Source organism: Podarcis filfolensis (assembly GCF_964270895.1).
Source record: "Podarcis filfolensis genome assembly, chromosome: 8".
NCBI classification, from domain to species: Eukaryota; Metazoa; Chordata; class Lepidosauria; order Squamata; family Lacertidae; genus Podarcis; species Podarcis filfolensis.
Genome location: NC_139611.1, coordinates 89,380,525 through 89,404,200, shown reverse-complemented (window position 1 = coordinate 89,404,200; position 23,676 = coordinate 89,380,525). Strand labels below are relative to the sequence as shown.

At 46.8% G+C, this 23,676-nt stretch overlaps 2 protein-coding genes across 2 annotated transcripts in view; both read right to left on the bottom strand.

Moving 5' to 3' along the window:
- LOC310768601 (uncharacterized protein) overlaps window positions 1–23,676 on the bottom strand; it is a 79,343-nt gene that overhangs the window by 11,710 nt on the left and 43,957 nt on the right. The window lies entirely within an intron of this gene.
- LOC310768555 (uncharacterized protein) overlaps window positions 1–23,676 on the bottom strand; it is a 64,415-nt gene that overhangs the window by 9,422 nt on the left and 31,317 nt on the right. The window contains exons 6-9 of the mRNA XM_083626783.1: window positions 2,402–2,883; window positions 1,658–1,739; window positions 943–1,025; window positions 513–639 (exon numbers count right to left, since the gene is read on the bottom strand). Coding sequence (XP_083482909.1) covers window positions 513–639; window positions 943–1,025; window positions 1,658–1,739; window positions 2,402–2,883 — 774 coding nt within the window. The remainder of the gene's footprint in view (window positions 1–512; window positions 640–942; window positions 1,026–1,657; window positions 1,740–2,401; window positions 2,884–23,676) is intronic.

Here is a 23,676-nt window from a genome sequence, read left to right as displayed (position 1 = left end):
GGAAGTTGCCCAGAGTGGCTGGGGCCACCCAGTCAGATGGGCAGGGTAAAAATAATAAAATTAATCATTATTGTTACTACAGGGTTCACTGCCTGAGATTCAAAAAAGCCTGGCTCCTTTCTGGGATGGAGTTTGTTTGGTTCAGTCGTGGAATCTGTGCCATCTCCAATGTCAAGCGACTCTTTGGTCAACCAGAGAGAGACAGAAGCAAGAACAAAAGCAGGAAACTTGACTGAAGCTACTTCAACATCCCAAATCACTCTGAAGCCTACATTTAAGAAGGCCTGGGCAGTTCAGACAGCCTGATCATGGTTTTAAACGACAGAACTGGAGGAAGAATATTCACAGGGAAAACAATCGATAGCCATCCATCCAAGGTTTCCTGTAGGAGTGTTAACATCCCAGGTGCTGTGGGTGGCGCTGTTGAGCCCCATCAAAATATCAGAGGTTCATCATCTAGTGAGATGTCTTGAATTACAAAACAGATAGGATGATCCAATAGGGAGCCTTACCGAGAGAGTCCAAGATCCCACGATTCTCCTCCATGACTTCCTTATGGAGAGCTCTCTGGTCAGGATCCAGCAACGCCCACTCCCCGTCTGTGAAATGGACAGCTACATCTTCAAAGCACACTGGACCCTAACAGAAAAGGAAAAAGGCTGTCCTCTTAGAGAACATTCACTTGGCTCTGTTGTTTTCTACAGCGGCCAGACCCCTCTCTGCCTTCCTCATCCCTCTCTCCTGCTGCAGCTTCTGCCTCGGAGTCTGGGCTGCTCTCTGCCACAGACTCCCTCTGCTCCCTCAGCCCTCTTCCCTCTCCAGCTTCAGACACCTCCTCCTCCTCCCAATCGGATCCCAATTCTCTGGCTCCTCCCACCATTCCTCTGTGTCCAGCCAGTCTGCATCCAAGCAGTCCTTCCCCACAAGGCTCCTTCCCCATACCTGATCTGGGTCCACAGCTGCTGCCTCCCCTCCACCACCATGAAAAGATGAGGGAGCAGGTCTTGGTGGCATCATTCCGTCACCTGGGAGAGACAAAGGTAAGTGGAAACTGTGAGCGCCTGCTTCTCTCAGAGGTGAAACAGTGCATCTCTAAGTACAGATGGGGCTTCGTCAAAGTCTCCCCTGCTAGCTTCCGGTTCCGCTCTGCCTTAATGGAGGCAGCGGGAGATCGTTGGAGAAGGAAAAACAAGGATGACTGAGGGTAATTCTCCTTGCAAGTTGCCCCCAGCGACTGGAGGGATTGGGCTTCACTCCCAGTTCGTCTCGGTACCAGGTTCCGGCTCCGGCATGGATTGTGAGAGGCAGGGAGGCGCTGAGTGCAAAAGCCCTTTGCCTGCCGAAAACCATCCTTCGCTGCCATTAAGAAGCAGAGGTTCTCCTGTCAATCAGAGCTCAATTTGGACTAATGTACAGGCGTTGCTGGAAGAGATGAGATCATAAACTGTGGAATTAAACCAGCTGCAGTAAAAGTCTTCCCAGCTGAGTACATTTGGACATTTGTACCCATTTCATATAATAGTTGTGCAAAAATACATCTCTTCCCCCCCCCCGAGCTCCAGGTGTCTTCACCCAAAAGATGCAAAGAACTCCGAGATTAGTTTCAAAACCAAGAGAATGTGACAAAACGGGGGAGAAAACACTCCTTCCTCCTTACCCAGAGGCCTCACTCTGGCGTCCAACGGAGTCTTCTCTGCCTCAGAAGAATCAAGACCCATTTCTGCCAAAAGATCCTTCCTCTGAAAGAGCAACAAGGATTCAAAACAGAGAATGGGGAGAAGGGTTAGAAAAGGAATGGCAGAGGCAAGCGCTTTCGGGGGACAGAGGTGAAAGCTGCTTCCTGCTTCTGCTAGACTGGTGTCTGGGGTTGGCTGCCAGGACCATGAAACACTGGTCCTCAAGGATCTTCACTGGCTCCCAGAACGTTTCCCAGCACAATTCAAAGTGTTGGTGCTGAACCTTAAAGCCCTAAACGGCCTCAAAGGCCCACTATACCCAAAGGAGCGTCTCCATGAACTGAGGTCCAGTTCCGAGGGTCTTCTGCTGATTCCCTACCTGTGATAAGTGAAGTTACAGGGAACCAGGCAGAAGACCGTCTCCACAGTGGCACCCACCCTGTGGAATGCCCTCCCATCAGGTGATAAGGAGATAAGAAAATGCATAATTTTTAGAAAACATCTGATGTCTTCTTATGCTTTTATATGTGCTGGAAGGCACCCAGCCACATGGGTGTGGTATTAAGAAGAAGAAGAAGAAGAAGAGGACGAAGAAGCAGAAGAAGAAGGAGAAGATCTGTTCCTAGATGCTTTCCAAAAAAGGATGGGCCATTAGGAAATGATTTGGAATACTCTTCCTCCTCTTTGGAGCCCCTTGGGAGTATCCAGAGGAAAGTCTCTCTCACCTGCTGCTCTGCCTGCTTCCTCTCCTCTGCCTGACTCAGGAGGAATCCTTCGGCCAGGGCCACCGCCTGGGAACTGGTCTCCGCTCCGCATTCCCTCACCCAGCTCTCCATCTCCAGAGGAAGGACAGCCAGGAACTGCTCCAAGATCACCAGGTCCAGCATCTCAGCTTTTGTGTGCCTTTCTGGCTTCAGCCACTGATGGTCAAGGTGGCAGAGTTGGCTGCAAACCTCTCGGGGTCCTTTGGCCTCCTGGTAGCAGAACTGCCTGAGCTGCTGGCTCTGCACCTCTGAGCAAGGGGTGTCCTCCTCACTTGGGTTCTTCTGCACGGAGTTTTCCCATAATCCCCCACTGCTCCCTGTTTCCATGGCATGGCCTCTTCCTGCTTCAGGGCCAGCTGAGTCTTGCTCATCCATCTGGGCTCTCCGGAAGTCTCCAAGAGATCGGAAGGAGCCGCTTGGTCCTCTGCCAAGTTCTGTGTGTCCTAATGCAAGCTGCAGCAAATCCTATGAATCAAACACATTCTTCTTTTATAATATCAAAGCACAGCCAAGAGAGGAAGAATGTTCCCTGAGCAAGTGTAGGGAGAGAAGGAGGAGGAAGAAGTCATAACTGTGAGTGACAAGTGAGTCATTTGTATGAAGTGTAATTAGGAGCCAAGGCAACAGTGGGGGTCCCTCCCAACCCCACTTCATAGTCCAGAGCTTCACCCCAACCCAGCCATATCTGCTTGGGTGGCTTGGTGAGCAGCAGGGCTCATGTCTAGCTCCAGCCACCGTCCCTTTGGCACAGACAGGAGGAGGCCATGGGACTCCCTGCTCTGGATCCGATGGGAAGGTTGCAACGCCCTCTGGGTGGAACTGCCCTGGAAGACGCCTCAGAAACTGGACCCAAATGCAGCGGTTGGGTTCTCAACTGGATTCCCTGTTTTACTAATGGCATTTCTATCCCACCTTTTCTCCAACAGGCTCCAGGTGGTGTCCGGGACTGGACCCAAGAGGAATGCTGGAGACCCCCTTCCCTCCTCCTGAACCTTCCCGAGAAGAGGAGGACAGTATAGATTTACAACAGTGGTTTGCAGAAGGTCATAGTTCAGAGGCTGCAGAGGGGAGAAGCTGGGAAATATTGGGAGAGCAGCAGGATGAAGAAGCAGCAGCAGCACCAGGAGAGAGACAGCTGACAGACTCTGTGTCTTCAGAAAGCATTCCTGACCCTCCTTCTCCCAGGATCCAGCGTGCATTGAGAGTAGGAGAACAGGAAGCTCAGAGGCAGAAAGCACAGATCAGCCGACGCAGGGATGACGTAGAAGAGGAGAGACAGAGGGGTGGGACTTTACTCAGAACAACGCCATTACTGCAATGGAGAGGCGCTGTTCAAAGTCTCTCTCTGTAAATATTGAATAAAGGACTCGGCAGGAACTCTTCTTGTTGTCTACTTCTTGGCTGGCCACTGGGGGAGGGATGGGATTCCCTGAAGCCTGACAGGTGGCATCTACCCCTCCTCACTGAAGACCCACGAAAATCCTTTCTCATACATGTAATTCCTGTTTTAAAGACCTGCATTGGTTGCCAGTTCATTTCTGGGCCTAAGTTCATCAACAGACCAAGACTTTATATTGTTTAGTTGGCAATGGAAGAGGAGAAAGGCCCATGACTCACCCTTAATCGAAGCACAACCACAAGGGCCTTGCCATGTGGAATGCTCTCTGTTCACTCTGTTCGGTTTCCCCTTTATTTTTGGTCGCGTTCAAACCAATTCATTAACCCAAAAGTCATACGCTGACCACTGACAATGAACCTGATGTCGCAAAGTTATTATGCTGCTTTTGTGATATACAAATGGCATGAGAAGAGTTGCTTTATTTATCTGTATTCTTTATTATTCCTATGATCCTTCTTTATAAAACCCAATAAAAAGTTATTCAAAAAACAAGAGGAAACACCACACACACAGGCTCCATCTGTGTTGCATCTGACATGTTAGCAGGCTTTAAAGTTAATCACCAGAAAAGGAAAAGGTTATCAAAGAATATGATAGGAGAAGACCAGAAGGTTTTGGTGGAGGAAACAAGGTTTCAAATTGAAAACAAAATATTTGTGTGTTACCGTGACAAATACCAATTTATGTTGTTTCAGAATAATTATGTCCTGAAATTAAAGCATATGTCAAGATGGGAGATGCCAAAATGTTTATCTCATTTTTTATGGCAGGGAAAATGTCCAGTTAAAATGAAGGTTATTGCAAGATGCCCAGCAAAGAGAAGCAGGAAGTAATCCTCCTTTCTGTTTGTGCGCTTATTTAGATGCCGTGATTTTCCCTTTGATAAAAAGATAGGGGGTATTGGAGGCCCACTTTCGTCTATCTCCTTCCAAACATGAAGCACATCTATGGACAGAAAGAAAAAGAAGGGGAAATCAAAGAAAGAGAGCCCCCCCCCCGGGCTGCATCTGCCAAGCCAGACTCCCGGGAAGGATGCCGAGAGTCCCTCGGAGACCCCGTCCAGCTGCCCCCCGAGCCCCCCAACTCCTGGGAAGCAGCTTGGGAAAGGGCCCCCCACCCCTCCCTCCGCCCCCTCCCCGAGCCTGGTCCTGGCGAGGAGGAAGAGGAAGCCAAGGAGCGGAGAGCCAGCCCGGATTTTACCTCCGCGTCGCGGGGCAGGGAGTTCCGCAGGCTTCCCCCGAGAGGAGAGCCGCCAGAGCCCGGCGGGCGAGGGCGAGGCCGGAAGGGACGTCAGAGGGGAGGGGGAGCGGCCCGCCTTCCTTTCCTGTCCTCTCTAGGAAGCCAGCTCGGCGCCCCTTAACCCTTCTCTCTCCCGCGGAGCCGTCAGGGGCGTCGCGCAGGCGCAGAGCTGCTCCCTCGGAGGGGAAGAGGCCGCCCAATGGGGGAGAGGAGGGGCGCCGGACTGGGCGCGTGTGCGTGGGAAGGGGGAACCCGTGTCCCGGAGGAGGAGCCCCTCTCTCTGCCTGGGGGGAGCGGGGAGCCTTCCAGGGGGGTCTTTGGGGGGCCAGGTGGGGGACCCGGGGCTCCTGGGGGGCAGAGAGCCCTGTCCCAGCAAGAGGGGGGCCTGGGAGGGTGCGGGGCCGAGGGGAGGGGGGGCGCCTGGCGCGTGTGCGTGGGAAGGGGGAACCCGTGTCCCGGAGGAGGAGCCCCTCTCTCTGCCTGGGGGGAGCGGGGAGCCTTCCAGGGGGGTCTTTGGGGGGCCAGATGGGGGACCCAGGGTGTCTCTCTTGGGTGCTCCTGGGGGGGCTGCGGGGCAGAGAGCCCTGTCCCAGCAAGAGGGGCGCCTGGCGCGTGTGCGTGGGAAGGGGGAACCCGTGTCCCGGAGGAGGAGCCCCTCTCTCTGCCTGGGGCTGCGAAGGGGCGTCTGGGCGGGGGAGAGGGGGGTCTTTAGGGGGCCAGATGGGGGACCCGGGGTGTCTCTCTTGGGGGCTCCTGGGGGGCAGAGAGCCCTGTCCCAGCAAGAGGGGGGCCTGGGAGGGTGAGGGGAGGGGGGGCGCCTGGCGCGTGTGCGTGGGAAGGGGGAACCCGTGTCCCGGAGGAGGAGCCCCTCTCTCTGCCTGGGGGGAGCGGGGAGCCTTCCAGGGGGGTCTTTGGGGGACCCGGGGTGTCTCTCTTGGGCGGGTCTGGGGGGGCAGAGAGCCCTGTCCCAGCAAGAGGGGGGCCTGGGAGGGTGAGGGGAGGGGGGGCGCCTGGCGCGTGTGCGTGGGAAGGGGGAATCCGTGTCCCGGAGGAGGAGCCCCTCTCTCTGCCTGGGGCTGGGCGGGGGAGAGGGGGGTCTTTGGGGGGCCAGGTGGGGGACCCGGGGCTCCTGGGGGGCAGAGAGCCCTGTCCCAGCAAGAGGGGGGCCTGGGAGGGTGCGGGGCCGAGGGGAGGGGGGGCGCCTGGCGCGTGTGCGTGGGAAGGGGGAACCCGTGTCCCGGAGGAGGAGCCCCTCTCTCTGCCTGGGGGGAGCGGGGAGCCTTCCAGGGGGGTCTTGGGGGGGGCCAGGTGGGGGACCCGGGGTGTCTCTCTTGGGGGCTCCTGGGGGGCAGAGAGCCCTGTCCCAGCAAGAGGGGGGCCTGGGAGGGCGAGGGGAGGGGGGGCGCCTGGCGCGTGTGCGTGGGAAGGGGGAACCCGTGTCCGAGAGGAGGAGCCCCTCTCTCTGCCTGGGGCTGCGGGGGAGAAGCAGGTCTCTGGCACCTGGATGGAAATGCCACGGACAACGAAAGAAAGAAGCCTCCGTTGCATATCAAGCAGCAGGAAAAGACCACACGAAAAGCAAGAACGTTAGTCCACAGATTAAGTTTTATTCAGACCCAGAACAGAAAAAAGCAGCCGTAAGTGCAGTGTCTCAAAGATGCAGCGCAACATCTTTACCTTAAAAGAAGTAATTCAACGTAACCATCGGCAAAGAGGCAGTGAAATGGAATTTTTCCGTGGCAAGGGGGACAAGGAAACCCGTCACAGCAGGCCTGTGTTGTTAAAAATCAGGAGAAGAGATTTCTGTACATCTCAAGAGCAACAAGAATGTATTCCTTCCCACCCTTTGCTTGAGAAGTAAAACTCTGCAAGTGTTTGGCTCCAGGGTCCCTTGAGAGAGAGTTGCAAAGAGGAAGGAAAAGGGGGTCCTGCAAGACCCCCTTTTCTAGGGGTGGGGGAGAGGGATTGGGCTCCAGGTCAAGAGAGCACCTTGTATCCTGGCACTGAAAAGACACCCTCCCGACACACACTTTGTGGCATCTCCTTTCGGCAAAGGGTCAAAACAAAGTTCCAACTTGAAAACCACCTCCCCTCAATAAGCTTTGGACTACAACTCCCAACCGGGCCTGCCAGCAGAAGGCAGGGGGGATGGAAACGGCCGTCCAAAAGGTCCGGCCAGCTCCAGAGGCGACCCAAGGCTGCTCTCCAACGGGCGCTGCTCCAGGCATCTGAGTTGCCCAGTTCAAGGGAGCTGGCGGGACTAAGAACCGGGGTTCCTGAATCGCAGGGGTTGGACTAGATGAGCCTGGAGTGTCCTCTTCCAGGATTCCTCATCTGGCTGCCAATGCCACGTCTGGAATGTCTCCCAAAACTGCCCCCCCTTTCACAAGGAGCTCTTTCCCCCCTGTGTCTTAAACTACCCTTTGACTGGCAACCATCTCCAATCTCCTTGCTGGACAATCCCAACCAAAGATGCATTAGATTCTCTGAAATCTACTCAGGAGTCCTGTAGTGACTTCATGCTCTTTATTGCAGCTTGTAAAACAGTCATTTAATAGCAACCCCCCCCAACCTCAGGCTTTTGTATACATTGTTTACACAATTAGTCCCGTCTGACTGGCTGATTCTGCTTCCCTCCTGGAGCCTGATTGACCTTTCCTGCAGGCTAATCAGTTGTTGCATTCTAGGATTCTACTTGCCTATTGTTCAAGACTCCATCTTGGTACATAACCCCCCTCCCCTCTAAGTTCCCGTTGCGCCCAGAAGGTTAGCATTCGTAGTCATTGAGGTATGCCGGACACCTATGTATGCACTGTGGTCTTGGGTGTCTCAGTAGGGGTTCCTGGTTCTGGCTCTCGTTCCAGGCCTGCCGGTTGTGACGGGGTCGTTGGGTTGGACGCCGCTGGTCCACTCGGTTGTGGTTCTGGTTCCTGTGGCTGCTCGGCCTCGGTCACTTCTGGACTTCCTTGTTCTGCCTCCCTTACCCGCTCCTCCTGCTCTATGGGCCTCACCCTTCTGCTGTCCCCTTGGGATTCCTCTGTCCAGCCCTCCTTGCAGTTCCCCCCCAGGAATCATCCGGAAGTTCAGTAGTCCCAAGAAGGCTTGGAGTTCTGCCTTACCCTTAGGTGCAGGGGCGTCGCAAATAGTCCTCACCTTGTCCCCGCTCAGGTGGACTCTTTTGACCCCGCCAGGGTGGCGAGGACATGGCTGACCATTGGCACCGGGGATGCATGAGCCATAAGGGCCTTGTTACATTTGTAGTCTGCGCAGATGTGGACTGAGCCATTGGGCTTGACGGGTGTGATGATTGGGGTTTCTCAAGGGCATTAGGCACCGGCTAGAGCACTCCTTGCTCCACAAGCCGGTCTAATTCCTCGTCAATGCAGGGTTTTAAGGGTGAACGGGACCTGGTGGGCCTTGAACCTGATGGGTCGTATGGCAGGGTCTAGTTGTAGGCCAATGGGGTGGGCAGTATATCATCCCAATGCCCCATCAAAAACCTCTGGAAACTCTTTGCACACGGCATCCACGTCCACATGGGAGCTGGTGCGGTTCACCCCAGTGATGGCTAGCCCCAGTGGTCCAAACCATGCCAACCCCAGTAAGCTAACGTAGCGCCCCTTGACCACAATCAAGTCCAACCGCCACTTCCGCCCTCGATATTGTACATTGCAGGTTCCCACCCCCATCGTGGGGACCTTGCATTTATGGAAGTCCCCCGGAGGGTGAATGGGGCTGGCCAAACTTGGAGCCGCCACTGAGACACAATTCCTTAATGTCCATGCCAAGATTATGGACAGGCGTGAGCCTGTATCAAGCTCCAGGCGGCACGGGGCTGCCTCTATCTGTGCCTCAATGTAAGTTGTTTCTGCATTTTTTTTTAATTAAGATTTTATTTTATTTATACAACAAGAAAAACAAACAAACAAACAAAAATACCAAATTACACACAAATTACAAAAATAACCATAGACACATAATTTTCTTAGCAAACAATAAAACATCTATTGGTCTTAACACTAAAGACCCAACCTCCCGTCTATTCCAAATTTCAAATTCATATTACTTATTGCCAATACACATTTTTTTTCATAATTAAACTTATTCTCAATAAATCTAATTTCTTATATCTACCTTACAACTATTACTGAAGTTCCTCGAATGCTGCAACAGAATTTAAACTACTATATTTTTCAGAGATTCTTTGAAAACCTCCCATTTAGAAACAAATTCCTGTTTTGATTTATTCTTTATTTCATAATGCTTTAAGGATGGAGATGAAGCAAATATCATCCGGCTCCTTCAGATGGAGGATGAATGACACCTTATTTGGAGACGAAGAAGTATATAAAAAGGCCCAAAAAACTTTGAGAGACTATTGACTATTTTGAAATAAACATGAACACCAATGTAGAAAAAAGAGTAATCTGGGACGCAAGCAAAGCTGTTATGAGAGGGTTTCTGATACAACAGAATGCAATAAAGAAGAGAAGTCAAAATAATAATAATAATAATAATAATAATAATAATAATAATAATAATTTATTATTTATACCCCGCCCATCTGGCTGGGCCTCCCCAGCCACTCTGGGCGGCTTCCATAAAAACCAAAAATACAATAAAATATCACACGTTAAAAACTTCCCTGAACAGGGCTGCCTTAAGATGTCTTCTGAATGTCAGGTAGTTGTTTATCGCTTTGACATCTGCTGGAAGCGCGTTCCACAGGGCGGGCGCCACTACCGAGAAGGCCCTCTGCCTGGTTCCCTGTAGCTTTGCTTCTCGCAATGAGGGAACCGCCAGAAGGCCCTCGGCGCTGGACCTCAGCGTCCGGGCAGAACGATGGGGGTGGAGACGCTCCTTCAGGTATACTGGACCGAGGCCGTTTAGGGCTTTAAAGGTCAGCACCAACACTTTGAATTGTGCTCAGAAACGTACTGGGAGCCAATGTAGGTCTTTCAAGACCAGTGTTATATGGTCTCGGCGGCCGCCCCCAGTCACCAGTCTAGCTGCCGCATTCTGGATTAGTTGTAGTTTCCGAGTCACCTTCAAAGGTAGCCCCACGTAGAGTGCATTGCAGTAGTCCAAACAGGAGATAACCAGAGCATGCACCACTCTGGCGAGACAGTCCGCAGGCAGATAGGGTCTCAGCCTACGTACCAGATGGAGCTGGTAAACAGCTGCCCTGGACACAGATTTAACCTGTGCCTCCATGGACAGCTGTGAGTCCAAAATGACTCCCAGGCTGCGCACCTGGTCCTTCAGGGGCACAGTTACCCCATTCAGGACCAGGGAATCCTCCACACCTGCCCGCCCCCTGTCCCCCAAAAACAGTACTTCTGTCTTGTCAGGATTCAACCTCAATCTGTTAGCCACCATCCATCCTCCAACCGCTTCCAGACACTCACACAGGACCTTCACCGCCCTCACTGGTTCTGATTTAACAGAGAGGTAGAGCTGGGTATCATCCGCATACTGATGAACACCCAGCCCAAACCTCCTGATGATCTCTCCCAGCGGCTGCATGTAAATGTTGAAAAGCATGGGGGAGAGGACAGAACCCTGAGGCACCCCACAAGTGAGAGCCCAGGGGTCTGAACACTCATCCCCCACCACCACTTTCTGAACACGGCCCAGGAGGAAGGAGCGGAACCACTGTATGACAGTGCCTCCAGCCCCTGAAGACGGTCCAGAAGGATGTTATGGTCGATGGTATCAAACGCCGCTGAGAGATCCAGCAGAACTAGGAAACAGCTCTCACCTTTGTCCCTAGCCCGCCGGAGATCATCAACCAGTGCGACCAAGGCAGTTTCAGTCCCATGATGAGGCCTGAATCCCGACTGGAAGGGATCCAAATGGTCCGCTTCTTCCAGGCGTGCCTGGAGTTGTTCGGCAACCACTCGCTCAATCACCTTGCCCAAGAATGGAAGATTTGAGACTGGGCAATAGTTGGCCATCGTGGCCGCATCTAAAGATGGTTTTTTAAGAAGTGGTTTAATAACCGCCTCTTTCAGCGGGTCTGGGAAGGCTCCCTCACAGAGGGAAGCATTCACCACCCCACGAAGCCCATCGCCCAGTCCTTCCCGGCTAGCTTTTATAAGCCAGGATGGGCAAGGATCCAGGAGACAGGTGGTTGGTTTCACTCGTCCAAGCAGCCTGTCCACATCCTCGGAGGTAACAGATTGGAATTGATCCCACTCAACTTGACTAGACAGAACTCTAGCACTCTCCCGCCCCGGCCCTGCTCCCAGTTTCTTTACATTTCCAACATTTATTGTCGGGCAAATGATATATTTTTGCAAGCTTGACTGGGGTCATGTACCACCTGTATATCATTTTCATAATATTCTCTCTTAAGGCATTGCATGCCGTGAATTTCATACCTGTGGTCCACAACTGTTCCCACTCAGCAAACATAATGTTATATCCAACATCTTGTGCCCATTTAATCATAGCAGATTTCACCATTCCATTTCAACAGCAAGTTATACATCTTTGACAAAATCTTAGTTTTGGGTTCTAACAGTTCTGTTTCTAATTTTGATTTTTCCACCTGGAAGCCGATTTTCTTGTCCAAATTATATGCCTCCATTATCTGATAATAATGTAGCTAATCTCGCACTTTGTTTTTTAGTTTCTCAAAGCTCTACAGTTTTAGTCTATCTCCCTCCTGTTCCAAAATTTCCCAATATTGCGGCCATTTGGCCTCCATATTGAGCTTTTTCTGAGCCTTCGCTTCCATTGGTGACAACCACCTTGGGGTTTTATTTTCCAGTAAATCTTTGTATCTTATCCAAACATTAAACAATGCTTTCCTGACAATATGGTTTTTAAATGCTTTATGTGCTTTAACCTTGTCGTACCACAAATATGCATGCCAACCAAAAACGTTATTAAAACCTTCTAAGTCCAAAATGTCTGTGTTCTCGAGAAGCAGTCAATCTTTTAGCCAGCAGAATGCTGCTGATTCATAGTAAAGTTTAAAGTCTGGCAGGGCAAATCCGCCTCTTTCCTTTGCATCAGTTAATATCTTAAATTTTATTCTGGGCTTCTTGCCCTGCCAGACTTTGGTGAAATTGATTTGCAGCTTTGCTTGCCCCCGGAGCCCACACGCTTCCTCTGCGTTGCTCTGCTCCTCCTGGGCAGTTTCCAGCTGCAGCTTAGCAGAGTGAAATACACAGCGGCAGAAGCAGTAAGCCTTGTGTGCGTAGTAAATCAGGCCGGACGCTCGGTTTCTTCCTTATCTTACAAATAGCTTTATTCTCGTACAGCTCAACAGATCATAAATCTCCCGGTGACACGGAACTCATTTTCTGCTCCCTTTCCGTATCGGAGCTAAGCTCACTCTGTCTCTGAGAGACACAGTAGGACACTCCCCTCAGTGTTCTAACTCCACGCCTCGGAATGTGAGACGTCACTCAGAACTTCTTAACCCTGTAAGTTCTGACTCTCTCCATAGAGAAATATCTTTCTGCCACTTCTTGAAACAATCCATTTTGTCCACAATCTGCAATGTTTGAAACAAAAACAACATTCTAGGCAAAACATTCATCTTTATAGCTGCAATTCGACCCAACAAGGAAAGCTTCAGATTTGACCAAATTTCTAAATCTTTTTTCACTTCCATCCAACATTTTTCATAATTATCTTTAAATAAGTTCCCATTTTTTGCTGTCATATTAATCCCAAAGTATTTCACTTTCTTGACCACAGTTAAACCTGTCTCATTCTGAAACCTCTCTCTTTCAATCGGTGTTAAATTTTTCTCTAAAACCTTAGTTTTTGACTTGTTCAGTTTAAATCCTGCCACTTGACCAAATTCTTGAATTAGTTCTAAAACCCTTTTAGTACTAGATTCTGGCTCCTGTAACGTCAGTACTAAATCATCTGCAAATGCTCTCAATTTGTACTGTTTGGCTCTGACCTGTATACCTTTAACCAACCGGTCCCTTCTAATCATGTTCAGCAAAACCTCCAGGACCAATATAAAAAGCAATGGAGAGATTGGGCACCCCTGTCGTGTCCCTTTTTCTATCTTAAATTCTTCCGTCACCACATTGTTTACAATTAATTTTGCCTTTTGTTCAGAATATATTGCACCTATACCATTTTCAAAGCCTTGGCCTACCCCCATCCCCTGTAGGTTCTTCTTCATAAAGCTCCAAGAGATGTTGTCAAAAGCTTTCTCCGCATCCACAAATATCAAAACTGCTTTAGTATTTATATTCACTTCTAACTTTTCCAATATATCAATTATATTCCTCAAATTATCAGACAAATGTCTTCCTGGGAGAAAACCCGCTTGGTCTTTATGAATCTCTTCCATCAATACTTTTTTCAATCTCTTGGCCAGAATGTCAGCAAAAATTTTGTAATCCACATTAAGTAACGATATAGGGCGGTAGTTCTTAAGCTGAGTCTTTTCAGTCTCTGTTTTTGGTATAAGTGTAATATATGCCTCTTTCCACGACTCTGGTGCCCTTTTCCCTTCCAAAATTTCATTGCAGACTTCCTTCAAAGGTTGTAATAGCCACTCTTTCCAAGATCTACAATATCTAGAAGTCAGCCCATCTGGTCCGGGAGATTTGCCCAATTGCATATTTTGGATGGCACCTTCTACTTCCTGTTCAGATATTTTATAGTTCAACATTAATTTACTTTCTTGAGAAATTTTCTGTAATCCATTTATTTTCAAAAATCGGTCTATATCCATTTCTTTCTCAGGCCCTTGTGAATATAATTGTTTAAAGTACTTCTGGAAGCAGTTTCTAATCTCGATTGGGTTATGTATGTTCTTTCCTTCCACTTCTAAATTTGTGATAGTATTTAATTTTTGTATTTTTTTCATTTGCCAAGCCAGCAGTTTCCCACATTTGTTGGCTGATTCAAATGTCTTTTGTCTCATTTGTTTAATTTTCCATTCTATTTCCTGATTCATCATTTCCATATATTGTACTTGGTATAATTTTATTTCTCTCAAAATCTCCTGCGACTTTGGTTTTGCCCTCAATTTCTTCTCACTTTATTTTCTCCAAAATTTTGTCTTTCTTCTCATTTTGAAACAATTCTTCTCAATGAAACAATCGTTGAGACGGCTAGAGCGCCGGTGGCGGATAACTCATTCCGAATCTGACCGGACACAGGTTAGAGCTCAACGTTGAGCCTTCCAAGTGGCGATAGCGACGGCGAAGAAGAATTTCTTCGCCGCCTCTATTGCATCTGCAGAAAACAGCAGCAGGAGACTTTTTCAGGTGGTTCACAATTTAGCGGAACCACCTGCAACATCGGGGCCCAGTACGGGCCACATGTTCTCCTGCAATGATTTTGCAAAGTTTTTTGCAGATAAAATCTTTGGACGTGCCCAAGAATTAAGGCTTTCTGGGAAATGATCTACAATTAAATGAAAAAGGTATTTAAATATACTCTTCTGAACAAACCAGAGGCCTTCCTTCTGGGCATTGTCGGCCAATTGGTGCCAAAGAAGGACAACGTTTTTTATGTATGCTACAACAGCAGCAAGAATACTTATTGCAAAGTATTGGAAGACACAAGAACTACCCACTTTGGAAGAATGGCAGATGAAGGTGATGGACTATATGGGATTGGCAGAAATGACTGGCAGAATCCGAGAGCAGGGAGAAGAGTCGGTGGAAGAAGATTGGAAGAAATTTAAAGATTATCTACAGAAATATTGTAAAATTAATGAGTGTTAGAATGATGTTGGATTGAAATTAAGTGGTTTCCAGCTGTAATGCTTTGAGAGATATGAAAAAAAAGGATTATAAATAGGTAATAATATAATGGTAAGGATTTGCTGAACTAACAATTTGGGGTGGAATACAAAAAAGGGAGGTATGAGGAGGTCCGGGAAACAAGTTAAAAGAAAATAAGTAATTGAAAATTTATGTTTTTCTTTTTAAAAAACTTTTTTTTGTTATTCTGTATTTTTGTTATACTGTTTTTTCTTTTTTTATTTTATTGTGATATTATAAAAAATCTTAATAAATATCTTATAAAAAAATATTCTTTATTTTTTCTGATAAACCATCTAATTCAGCATATTCTGTCAGCTTTTGGATCCAATCTTGTATAGAGGGGATTTCATTATTCTTCCATTTTGCTGCGATCAAAACTCTTGCTGCTGCCGTCGCATATAAAAAGATACCCTTCCTCTTTTGTGGAATATCCAAATCTGTTATTCCCAGGAGGTAGGCCTCTGGTTTTTTATTGAAAGAGATCATAGAATCATAGAGTTGGAAGAGACCACAAGGGCCATCGAGTCCAACCCCCTGCCAAGCAGGAAACACCATCAGAGCACTCCTGACATATGGTTGTCAAGCCTCTGCTTAAAGACCTCCAAAGAAGGAGACTCCACCACACTCCTTGGCAGCAAATTCCACTGTCGAACAGCTCTTCCTGTCAGGAAGTTCTTCCTAATGTTTAGGTGGAATCTTCTTTCTTGTAGTTTGGATCCATTGCTCCGTGTCCGCTTCTCTGGAGCAGCAGAAAACAACCTTTCTCCCTCCTCTATGTGACATCCTTTTATATATTTGAACATGGCTATCATATCACCCCTTAACCTCCTCTTCTCCAGGCTAAACATGCCCAGCTCCCTTAGCTGTTCCTCATAAGGCATCGTTTCCAGGCCTTTGACCATTTTGGTTGCCCTCCTCTGGACACGTTCCAGTTTGTCAGTGTCCTTCTTGAACTGTGGTGCCCAGAACTGGACACAGTACTCCAGGTGAGGTCTGACCAGAGCAGAATACAGTAGCACTATTACAGTGGTGCCTCGCAAGACGAAATTAATTCGTTCCGCAAGTTTTTTCTTCTTGCGAGTTTTTCGTCTTGCGAAGCACGGTTTCCCATAGGAATGCATTGAAAATCAATTAATGCGTTCCTATGGAGACCGCTTGCCAGGCTGGCGGTGCGGAGAAGGGCTTTTCTCCCCACCGCAAGCCTTCAGGACAGGTCCGGGAACAGAGGGGAAGGCGCGCAGCGCTTCTCCTCTGTTCCCGGGGCTTGCGGTGGGAGGGTTTTTCCTCCCCACCGCCAACATTCAGAACAGCGTTCTGAATGTTGGCGGTGGGAAGGAAAACCCTCCTCCCACCGCAAGTCTTCAGGACAGCCATCCGAAGGCTGGCGCGGGGAGAAGGTCTCTCCGCCCCACCGCCAGTCTTCGGAGCAGCCTTCCGAAGGCTGCCGGTGGGGCGGAGAGACCTCCTCCCGCCGCCAACCTTCGGAGCAGCCTTCTGAAGGCTGCCGGTGGGGCGGAGAGACCTCCTCCCGCCGCCAGCCTTCGGAGCAGCCTTCCGAAGGCTGCCGGTGGGGCGGAGAGACTTCCTCCCGCCGCCAGCCTTCGGAGCAGCCTTCCGAAGGCTGGCGGCGGGAGGAGGTCTCTCCACCCCACCGCCAGCCTTCGTAGGAGGTCCGAGGACAGTGGGGAAGACACGCTGCGCTTCCCCGCTGTCCTGGAGATTTCCCTATGGGCTTTCGTCTTGCGAAGGAAGCCCATAGGGAAATTCATTTTGCGAAGCGCCTCCAAAAAAGGAAAACCCTTTCGTCTAGCGGGTTTTTCGTCTTGCGAGGCGTTCGTCTTGCGGGGCACCACTGTACTTCCCTTGAACTAGATGCTATACTCCTATTGATGCAGCCCAGAATTGCATTGGCTTTTTTAGCTGCCGCGTCACACTGTTGGCTCATGTCAAGTTTGTGGTCAACCAAGACTCCTAGATCCTTTTCACATGTACTGCTCTCAAGCCAGGTGTCACCCATCTTGTATTTGTGCCTCTCATTTTTTTTTGCCCAAGTGCAATACTTTACATTTCTCCCTGTTAAAATTCATCTTGTTTGTTTTGGCCCAGTTCTCTAATCTGTCAAGGTCGTTTTGAAGTGTGATCCTGTCCTCTGGGGTGTTAGCCACCCCTCCCAGTTTGGTGTCATCTGCAAATTTGATCAGGATGCCCTTGAGTCCATCATCCAAGTCGTTGATAAAGATGTTGAATAAGACCGGGCCCAAGACAGAACCCTGTGGCACCCCACTAGTCACTCTTCTCCAGGATGAAGAGGAACCATTGATGAGCACCCTTTGGGTTCGGTCAGTCAGCCAGTTACAAATCCACTGAGTGGTAGCATAGTCAAGACCGCATTTTACCAGCTTCTTTACAAGAATATCATGGGGCACCTTGTCAAATGCCTTGCTGAAATCAAGGTAGGCTTGCTGAAATCAAGGTAGATCTTTAGCATTTTTTGCAGTTCTGCATGTATACTCTCCCAGAATGAGCCTCCACATCTCCAACAATTACTTGACACATTTTTATACATTTTTCAATGTTTCCATGATGTTAGGTACCATCGATGTGGCATTTTTTGAAAGTTCTCTTTAATCGTGTAACAATTTGTGAATTTCCAATTGTTCTTCCATAAATTTTCCCATTGGGCCATGGTTATTGAATGGCCAAAATCCTGGGACCACCTCACCATTGCCACTGTCACCTCCTCCTCCTTGACTGTCCTTTTTTTTTGAAATAATATTTATTAAAGTTTCAAAAAAGTTACAAAAATGAGGAAAAAAAGAAAGAGAAAAAATAAATTAAAAAGGGCAGAAAATACAAAATACAGAAAAGTAAAAACAATTAAAAACATTTCCATCTTTCCATGTCTTGTCTTTCATTTACTTGTTTCCCTGACCTCCTCACACCTCCCTTTTTTGTATTCTAATTCAATTAAATATTTCAGCAAATCCTTTCCAGCTTGGTTTTTATCCTAATAATTTATCTTAGTGTACTATAATTTTACATTCTCTTTTCACCAATTAAAAAATCAATTTTTACCTAATCTTTTATTTCGTTTCTGCTAAAACCACATTACTTCATTCCAACATCCTTCTAACATTCCTGGATCTTACAATGTTTCTGTAAATAAATTTTAAATTTTTTCCAATCTTCCACCAACTCTTCACCTTGGTCTCGGATTCTGCCAGTCATCTCCGCCAGTTCCATATAGTCCATCACTTTCATCTGCCATTCTTCCCGGGTGGGTAAATCTTGTGTCTCTCCTCCTTGACTGTCCAGTCAAGGAGGAGTCGGTAAGTTTTGGAAAGAGTTTTTCTTTTAGAATTTACAAGATCAGATTCAAATCGGGAAGTTTCTTTTGAGAACCCCTTTTGTTTGTCAGATTTAAATTTTTCAAATAGCTGATGGTATTGGAACCAGTTTGAAATGTGTTCTCTTATTTCCTCAAAGTTTTTTAATTTTATTTGGCTATCTTCATTTTTTAGAAGTATTTTATATGTTGGCCAGCTTTCCTGAGTATTTTTCCGTTTTACTGCTATGGCTTCTACTGGAGAAGTCCACCACGGGACTTTAGGCTCCATCAGGTCTTTATATTTTTCCCATACAGCAAAGAGTGACTTTCTTATTATATGGTTGGTAAAATTTTTATGAATTTTCGCTTTTCCATATATTAGGTAGGCATGCCATCCCCAACAGTTGTGAAAACCTTCCAGGTCCAAGAGGTCCGGATCCTGCAGCGTGCACCAATCTTTTAGCCAGGTGAAACAGGCTGCCTCGTAGTAAAGTTTTAGGTCAGGTAGGGAAAAGCCTCCTCTCTCTTTTATGTCTATTAAGATCAGGTGTTTAATCCTAGGTTTCTTCCCTTCCCACAGGAATTTGGAAATTTCTCTTTGCCATATCTTGAGACAACCTGCTTCACCCAGTATTGGGATCATTTGAAATAAAAAGATTAATTTTGGAAGCACATTCATCTTTATAATGGAAATCCTACCCAGAAATGTTAATTTTAGTTTACTCCAGGTTACCAAGTTTTTTCTAATATCTAACCAAGTTTTGGTGTAATTATCCTGAAATAAGTTTATGTTCTTGGGGGTGATCCAAATACCCAAGTATTTCGCTTTTGAAGAGATTTTCAGGCCCAATATTTTTTCTAAGTCGTCCTTTTCTTCTGTGGTTACATTTTTAACAAGCATTTTTGTTTTTGTTATATTCAGCTTAAAGCCTGTCACTTCTCCAAATTCTTTAATCAATTCCAGCACTCTTTTCAGACTTTCTTTAGGGTTTTCAGTCATAACAAGTAAATCGTCTGCAAAAGCTTTAATTTTATATGTTTTGTTTCCCAGAGTGATGCCTTTAACAAGCTGATCCTTTCTTATCTGATTGTTCAAGACTTCCATCACCAAGATAAATATCAGTGGAGACAGTGGGCAGCCCTGTCTGGTTCCCTTGTTTATTTTGCACTCTTCAGTAATTCTTCCGTTGATGATCAATTTTGCATATTGTTACGAATAGATGGCATTTATTCCTTTACAAATATTTTCTCCCAGTCCGATTTCTTCCATTAATTTTTCCATAAACTTCCAGGACACATTGTCAAAAGCCTTTTCAGCGTCCACCAACATAATAGCTGCTGGTTTATCAATTTTAATATCCAAATATTCTAATACATTAATCACACATCTAATATTGGATTGCATAAATCGTCCGGGAAGAAATCCGGTTTGATCTTTATGAATTATCTCTTTCAGCACCATTTTTAATCTATTTGCAAGAATGTCTGCGAATATCTTGTAATCGTTATTTAGCAGTGCAATGAGTCTTTAATTGGCCATGTTTGTGGCATCTGTTCCCTGTTTGTGGATAAGAGTAATAAAGCTGTCCTTCCAGGTTTTCGGTAGCTTTCCATTTGCCAGAATATTATTCATTAGGTCTTTCATGGGAAGAAATAATGCTTGTTCTAACTTTTTATAGTAATTAGCTGGGAGACCATCTGGGCCCGGTGTCTTTCCTAATTTTGATCTCTGTATAGCTTGTTGCACCTCCATAGCTGTTATTGGTGAATTCAAGATTTCAGTTTTTTCCTTAGGTATTATTGATAGTTTATTTTTGCCCAAATAATCAATTTTTTTTCTAGAGTCTCTGGACCTTCTTTATATAGTTTTCCGAAAAAACTAGCAAAGTTTTTACTAATTTCCTTCGGTTCTTGAATCCATTTGTCTTCAATTTTAATTTTATTGATAATTCTATCTTCCTTTTTCTTCTTTAATTGCTAGGCCAGAAGTTTGCCAGGTTTATTTGCAAACTCAAAATTTCTATGTCTCAACCATTTTATCTTCCATTCTATCTCTTCATTTATTAGAATGCATTAGAATGAGGCAACTGGTATACCTGACAGTCTGTTATCTTTGTCGAGTTGCCTTGGTGTGTCAGACCACAGGGCCTGGGACTCTTGGGTCGGCCATCTTGTTCGAGGCTTTGGGTAGGGCAGGCACGGCACACCAGGGCGATGTGTCCCACTTTTCTGCATTGTCGGCATTCTTCGTTGAGGAAATGGCAAGTACTCTGCTCGTGGCTCTCCCTGCAACTTTTGCAGTTCCCGTCTTCAGGACAAGGCTGTCGTGGTGGGTGTGCAGCTTATGTGCGCTGCTGCATTCAGTGCACGTCCTCCCGGTCTGATTCTGAGTTGTGTGAGGGTTCTGAGGGTTTCTCCCCTGTACGTATTTTGTGATGGGCTGTGAGACTTTCGTTCCTGTTGAAGCTCTTTCCACATTTCAGACACTGATAAGGTTTTCCCCTGTATGAATTCTTTGATGGGATGTGAGGCTTACTTTCCAGGTGAAGCTCTTTCCACATTCCAGACACTGAGAGGATTCTTTGCTGTATGATTCCTTTGATGGGAAGTGAGATGGTGGCTCTGACTGAAGCTCTTTCCACATTCCAGGCACTGATAGGGTTTTTCCCCTGTATGAATTCTACGATGGGAAGTGAGATCATGGCTGTGACTGAAGCAGTGATATGGTTTCTCGCCTGTATGAATCCTTTGATGGGAAGTGAGATGGGAGCTCTTACTGAAGCTCTTTCCACATTCCAGACACTGATAGGGGTTTTCCCCTGAATGAATACTTTGTTGGGATGTGAAGCTTATTTTCCAGGTGAAGCTCTTTCCACATTCCACGCACTGATAGGGTTCTCCCCTTTATGAATCCTTTGATGGGAAGTGAGATGGGAGCCCTGACTGAAGGTCTTTCCACATTCCAAGCACTGATAGGGTTTCTCCCCTGTATGAATCCTTTGATGGGAAGTGAGATGGGCCCTCTGAATGAAGCTCTTTCCACATTCAATGCACTGATAGGGTTTCTCCCCTGTATGAATCCTTTGATGGGAAGTGAGATGGTCCCTCCGATTGAAGCTCTTTCTACATTCTACGCACTGATAGGGTTTTCCCTCTGTATGAATTCTATGATGGGAAGTGAGATCGTGGCTGTGACTGAAGCTCTTTCCACACTCCAAGCAGTGATATGGTTTCTCCCCTGTATGAATTCTACGATGGGAAGTGAGATCGGAGCTCTTCCTGAAGTTCTTTCCACATTCCACGCACTGATAGGGTTTCTCCCCTGTATGAATCCTTTGATGGGAAGTGAGTTCGGACCTCGTCCTGAAGCTCTTTCCACATTCCAGGCACTGACAGGGTTTCTCCCCTGTATGAATCCTTTGATGGGAAGTGAGATGGGCCCTCTGATTGAAGCTCTTTCCACATTCCAGGCACTGATAGGGTTTCTCCCCTGTATGAATCCTTTGATGGGAAGTGAGATGGGCACTCCGACTGAAGCTCTTTCCACATTCCACGCACTGATATGGTTTCTCCCCTGTATGAATTCTACGATGGGAAGTGAGATCATGGCTGTTACTGAAGCAGTGGTATGGTTTCTCCCCTGTATGAATTTTACGATGGCAAGTGAGATTGTAGCTTTGACTGAAGCTCTTTCCACATTCCACGCACTGATAGGGTTTCTCCCCTGTATGAATCCTTTGATGGGAAGTGAGATGGGAGCTCTGACTGAAGCTCTTTCCACATTCCACGCACTGATAGGGTTTCTCCCCTGTATGAATCCTTTGATGGAAAGTGAGATGGGCACTCCGATTGAAGCTCTTTCCACATTCCACGCACTGATATGGTTTCTCCCCTGTATGAATTCTACGATGGGAAGTGAGATCGTGCCTGTGACTGATGCTCTTTCCACACTCCAAGCAGTGATATGGTTTCTCCCCTGTATGAATCCTTTGATGGGAAGTGAGATGGGAGCTCTGACTGAAGCTCTTTCCACATTCCACGCACTGATAGGGTTTCTCCCCTGTATGAATCCTTTGATGGGAAGTGAGATCGGCACTCCGAATGAAGCTCTTTCCACATTCCACGCACTGATAGGGTTTCTCCCCTGTATGAATTCTTTGATGGTAAGTGAGATGGGCATTCCGAGTGAAGCTCTTTCCACATTCCATGCACTGATACGGTTGTTCCCCTGTATGAATTCTACAATGGGAAGTGAGATCGTGGCTGTGACTGAAGTAGTGATATGGTTTCTCCCCTGTATGAATTATGTGATGGGAAGTGGAATGGGAGCTCTGAGTGAAGCTCTCTCCACAGTCTGAATCCTGATATGGCTCCTCCACTGTCTGGATTTCATTGTAGTCTCCCTTGTTCTTCATTTCCAATTCATCACCACCTGAAACTAAGAGGCAAACAAATTAGAGTCTCGGGAAGAAGTGCAGTCCCAAATTATGGAACAATGCTAATTAATGCTTGGGACAGAGGAAGAACTGAAGGGAGTTAGATGTTATAACGTTCCTTTTGTTCTGTAAAAATGTCTAGTTTCGTATACAAATCATGTTGAATATTAGATGTTTTCTCTCTCAGGTGTTTAAAAGTACAGCTTAACCTGGTAACGTCATTTTTTTCAAATTTAAATATGCATCTGTACTATCTTCATAAATAAAATGTGCTTTTATTGAAAAAGGTGGCCAATGCGGAAAAGTTCCCTGTTAAAATTAAGATATATTCAATATGCTATGTTGTTCAGTATGCAGTAATAAATCTAAAGAAATTTTAAGAGCTTGAGAAATATTTGGGAACATTGACTCTGGACTGACTTGGTCATAGTCAGCTAACTTGTGATGGGCGATGTAAGAGTAGGGGAATGAACCTCTGTGTGCTGAAAAACACATTTTGTATATTGAACAAATGTATGTATCAGCTACCAAATTTAAATTTCTTTAGTGGCTAAACATTTAATGATGATGTGCATCACCTTAAACCAATTTGGATGTTTTCTTAAATTCTCGACATCACAGAATGCAGCAGAAACGTGTCATATCAGTATTATTATTATTATTAATCAAGTTTCCTTACAGTGGTACTTCAGGTTACATACACTTCAGGTTACAGACTCTGCTAACCTAGAAATGGTACCTCGGGTTAAGAACTTTGCTTCAGGATGAGAACAGAAATTGTGGAGGCCAAATGGCCGAAATATTGGGAAATATTGGAACAAGGAGATAAATTGAAATTGCAGAGTTTTGAGAAATTAAAAGATAAAGTGCGAGACTGGCTTCATTATTATCAAATAAGAGAGGCCTATAATTTGGAGAAAAAAATTGGCTTCCAGGTGGAAAAATCAAAATTGGAAACAGAACTGTTAGATCCCAAAACTAAGATACTTTCCAGAATGTATAACTTGCTGTTAAAATGGAATATGCAGGATGAAACGGTTAAATCTGCTATGATCAAATGGGCACAAGATATTGGTCAC